The sequence below is a fragment of the Bidens hawaiensis genome, unplaced genomic scaffold (assembly GCF_021521415.1).
Source record: "Bidens hawaiensis isolate Kalapana, Puna unplaced genomic scaffold, B.hawaiensis_p1.1 tig00040712_1, whole genome shotgun sequence".
Taxonomy (NCBI): Eukaryota; Viridiplantae; Streptophyta; class Magnoliopsida; order Asterales; family Asteraceae; genus Bidens; species Bidens hawaiensis.
This window is the reverse complement of record NW_027497205.1, coordinates 132,208-136,944: the sequence shown is the minus strand read 5'-3', so window position 1 is coordinate 136,944 and position 4,737 is coordinate 132,208. Positions and strand designations below refer to the sequence as shown.

General features: G+C 37.5%; 1 protein-coding gene across 11 annotated transcripts; it reads left to right on the top strand.

Moving 5' to 3' along the window:
* Positions 1 to 1,809: 1,809 nt before the first annotated feature.
* On the top strand, positions 1,810 to 4,737 carry LOC143592371 (uncharacterized). 11 transcript variants are annotated; one of them, XR_013145918.1, is made up of 6 exons: positions 1,810 to 2,040; positions 2,243 to 2,361; positions 2,866 to 2,931; positions 4,028 to 4,068; positions 4,300 to 4,320; positions 4,523 to 4,737. XR_013145918.1 is itself a non-coding variant. In XM_077072306.1 (5 exons), exons 1-3 carry the CDS (start codon positions 1,895 to 1,897, stop codon positions 4,045 to 4,047), a joined length of 285 nt encoding a protein of 94 aa, XP_076928421.1. In that variant the 5' UTR covers positions 1,810 to 1,894; the 3' UTR covers positions 4,048 to 4,068; positions 4,300 to 4,320; positions 4,523 to 4,737. The 11 variants fall into 11 exon arrangements, 5 of the variants coding, with proteins under 5 accessions (XP_076928421.1, XP_076928419.1, XP_076928420.1 ...); XR_013145917.1 differs by lacking the exon at positions 4,028 to 4,068; XR_013145919.1 differs by lacking the exon at positions 4,300 to 4,320.

The window sequence follows — 4,737 nt, the reverse complement described above, 5'->3', positions numbered from 1 at the left end:
TCATTCAATTCGTTTACAGGCATTCATTATTCACATTGATGAATACATCAGTCTCAATCTCTATGCTCTGTCGATTTTCTTTTTGTTCATTTGTGTTCGTGAACACATTAATTCCCTTATGTGTAGTGGAGAGGCTACAATTGGGGGTGAATTGTGACATGTGGCGCCCAGTCAGCATGAAGTGGAAATTTGTTTTTGGGGTGTAATGGTGTAGGGGCTACAAGTTGGGCCCACAGTGTCTTTTTTATTATTTTCTTTTTTTATAATTAAACTAATTAAATAAAAACCAATTTATTAAAATAATTAAATAAAAAAGCATTAAAATTAAAAAGAAATACAAAAAAATACATAACTAAAAATATAAAAAAACATAACTAAAGAAAAAAATTAAAAAAAACATAACTAAAAAAAAAGAAACTAATATCCGTAATATTCGCGCATTTTTTCACGTCGTCGTTGAAACAATAATGCTACATCCTCGTGAAACCCCTCCGCATTGAGGGATTCATTGTCGTCTTTCATTTGACGTAATTCCAACGTCTGGTTCAGCTTTTCTTGTTGTTTGTTGGATGCTCGAAGGTCGTTTCCAATTACGGAGGCATTTGTTTCCAAACGACCGACCAACTCGTTTATTTCAACGGGCTCCGTATTGAATCGTGTTGACGACGAACCTTCCCCCTTATTTTTCCTCTATCTCCCGTGTGGTCGAGGCAACTCCTCTACCTCATCGTCGTCGGGTATATTAAAATCGTCGGCTAAATTAACCGTGTCGTCCAGTAAGAAGCTACGAGCATCGGAGGGTGTGTTTGGTGTGCTCGGATTTGTCGACGACGATGTCTTCGACCTTTTTGATTGTCGGGATGAGCCGGCTCGTCGGGCGACGGGAATGGTTGGTGGGCCACCTCCTCATCCTCGCTCCAATGCTTGTATGGATCACGTTGCGCCATCGGCTCCCCCGGTTGTTTTTTTGTGTTTACGGGTCGGCTTTTGGCTTGAACCGGAGGCCCGTGACGTTTGCTTCTCCGGCACCGTCACCGGCTTCGACTCTGGTGATGTAGACCCGAATGCCGGCATTGTGTTTTGGGGGCTGAGATAGTTGGCGTACATGTTTAGGTTCGGGTCGGAAAATTGATACGGATAGCTCGGTTGGTTCGGGTTCATTGGGTTCCACTGTAAGTTCGGTTGGTTCGGTTGGCTCGATTGCGAACCATAAGTTTGACCGAAACCAGGGAATTGGTAGTTCGGTTGGCTCGATTGCGAACCATACGCTTGACCGAACCAGGGAATTAGTAGTTCGGTTGGTTCGGGTTGTTTCTAGGATTCATTTTGTTAATTTTTTGTAAGAATTTGGGTATGATTTATGTATAAAATGGATATAAAATTGAGAAGAAGGGTGTATGTTTATATATATATATATATATATATATATTGTTTAAATTAAATATATTTTTTTTTAAATATGACCGTTGTAACGGTAATATTAATATAATGTTATTATTATTCAACTCTCGCCGGCGACAAGTTCCCCCGCCCCCGCCCCAAATCGCCCAAAAATCGCCTGGGGGCGGTGTTTGCGCCCTTCCTCGCCCCAAATCGCCCCCAACCCTCGCCAAGTACACATGGCCTAATGAACGAACACGAACATAAAGTCTAGTTGGGTAAGTGTTCATGAACGTTCGTAAACACATTAAAACAAAGCCTTGTACGTGTTCGTTCGGTTCGTTTACGGCCATACAAAGTACAAACACCCCCAGTGTCGGGTCGGATTTTAACGTGTAACCGACGACCCGTCATCTCAATTGTCGCTTACCCTAAAACCCTAACTAACAATCAATCAATCAATCCAACTGGATTTGTATTCAATTTGTGACAATAATTTTCATTTTCATTGGTGATGGCTACCAGACGCAGCAGGTTGATGAAGAAAGCTTCAATTTCAAATCTCAAATCCGCTTTTATTATCCCTAAATCTCCCGCTTCTTCCCCTAAATTCTCACTTCCATCCGCCGACTCACCGCTTCCTCGCTTCTCACTTTCTAGGTATTATTATTATTATTTATTTCATACTTTACAATTGATGCCAGTACACATGAATAGGCAATTTCAGAAGTTAGGTATTGACTGCTGTAAATGTGTTTAAATTACTATTGCTCATATATCTTATACAATGTTTCACTTGCTTTTTAGTTACCGACTAATATTTTGTTATTAATGAGTTTGTGATAATGTGCCTGACCGATAGGTGTCTGTCCGAACTCGGGTGTGTGCAGTCGATGTTACCGTTACATAATGCGGTTGCTGCTGCGAGATTGACATCTTGTTTGAGCACTACTTCAAGGAGTTGCAGATCTCTTTCACAAGGTACATACACTCTCGGCGTCTAATATGCAAGCTTTGTGTGAAGTGTTTGCCTGTTGCTTTTCAATTTTGTTTGTAGTTTCTTCTTGTGCATACTAATATGTTATATGAAACTAGTTTATTGCATTGCATGCCTCAAGTGGTTAAGGACTTAAGTGTTAAGCCAAAATGTGCATTGTAACAGTAGTATGTATTGTTTGGGCTTCTATCGTGTAAAGTGTCATGCTTTCGTACTGTTTCTAATAGTATATGCGTGTAACTACTAAGTAAATTTGTATCTCTTATCCAAGATAAGCTAACGAGAATATATATACTCTAGATAATTTGACACTTGGTAATATAATATTCTATCAAAACATTAAAAATTATATCTTAAAATGAATGTAATTAAAATCCATGTTCATAAAAATATTTTGAAAAACGTACATTCCAGTTGATTCAGGAATTTAGCATCTAGAGTTAGAAGATGCATTAATCAGGTATCTGACTGGAGTTTGGTTCCTGCAGGCACATGATTTTTTTCAATACATGAAAGAAATGAACTGGGATTTACAGGACCTGTCTTCATATCAAGTATGAATATTAATTAACCATATAATTATATTTTACTAAAAAGTTTTAATGTTGGTTTTATAAGTTACGCAACTTTATCCGATATATGCATTCGGATTTCATGATAGTTTTGTGGCTTTTATCTATTTGATGCGTAAGCTATAGTGTAAACTGTGAAGCGACGGTATATGATTTGTGATTTATCTTAAATTAATCTAAGTAAACCATCAAAGATTACAAAAGATGTACCGATTGTGTGCTGCATTTAGCTGAAATTACAAAAGAGTTTCCCGACTAAACTAAAGGGAAAATTCTATAGGGTGGCAGTTAGACCTGCAATGCTATATGGAACAGATTGTTGGGCCATCAAGAAGGCACAAGTGCGGAAGATGGAGGTAGCAGAAATGAGAATGCTACGTTGGATGTGTGGGCACACAAGGCTAGACCGAATAAGAAACGTCGTGTTTCGCGAGAGATTAGGGGTGGCGAACATAGCAGACAAGATAAGAGAGTGGAGATTGAGATGGTTTGGACATGTAAAGAGAAGACAGACGACGAATCCTGTTAGATCCGTAGAAAATATTACTATAGAGGGGAGGAGGGGTAGAGGACGACCGAAATTGACTTGGGATGAGAGGATTAGGCATGATTTGATAGACCTAAACATCTCTGAGGACATGGTTGAGGATAGGAATTCGTGGAGAAGTAGAATTAAAGTTAAGGATTTTTAGAGAGAATTGAATACCTTAGGGCTTAGACTTAACTTATTTAGGTCACATACCATAATGGTATTTCCCTTACATATATTATTATTATTATTATTATTATAATTATTATTAGCTTTTATATAGCTGTTAAACTGTGATCTTATTATTAATATTATTATAATTAGTAGTAGTTTTTATATAACTGTTAAACTTTGATTTCCTTTATTTTGCTTCATACACATGTACTTAGAGCCGAGGGTCTCTCTGGAAGCCACCTCTTTATTCCTTTGGATAGAGGTACGGTGTGCCTACATCCCACCCTCCCCAGACCCTACTTATAGCTTTGCTGTCGGTGGGATTTTACTGGGTATGATTGATTGATTGATTAACAAGAATTCTCCTTTTCCCAGATGCATTTGATGGATCGTGATACATTTTGCTGTTTGTAGAGGTGGGCCCGAGTCATCAAATAGCAAGGAACTTTACTTGGAGAATATATATAAATATGCTCAGTTTTCTTGATCTTGAAATGCTGTTTGTTTGCTGAACTCTGAATTTTTTTGACACTAGGATCCTTGTTATTTCACTTGTGTTTAGCGAAATAATTTAAATTCAAAACATTTTCATCCTTATAGTTCAAGAATAGAGTATTATAGTAACATCAGATTCTCGTTTTTCCCAGATGAATCTGATGGAACGTGAGGTGGGCCCTGCTGCATCATGCTAATAAAACCGAACACTACTTGGATCAAACATAATGATTTTTACTTATCTTTACTCACTTTTACTAGTAATAGATACACAAAGATTATTAATTTTTTTTTTGTGTGACATCTTGCAAGATTTGGTACCACATAGATGATGGTATGAGTATCTGATATTGGGTCTTTTTTTGTTTTAACTAGAGCTGGGTTTATCGGTTCCAAGGTGACATGTCAGCAGACGTTTGGACTGAGAAACATTATCTTATTATACAAGAAGCCAGGTTCTGTAATTCATTCTAGTTATTTTGGAGTTCATAAAAGATGCTTGGATCTTTACAAAACAGTATAACAGATTTTGATTATTTTTGAATTATGAAGACATTTGAACAAATGAAGGCATTTTTAGAGTTTTAACA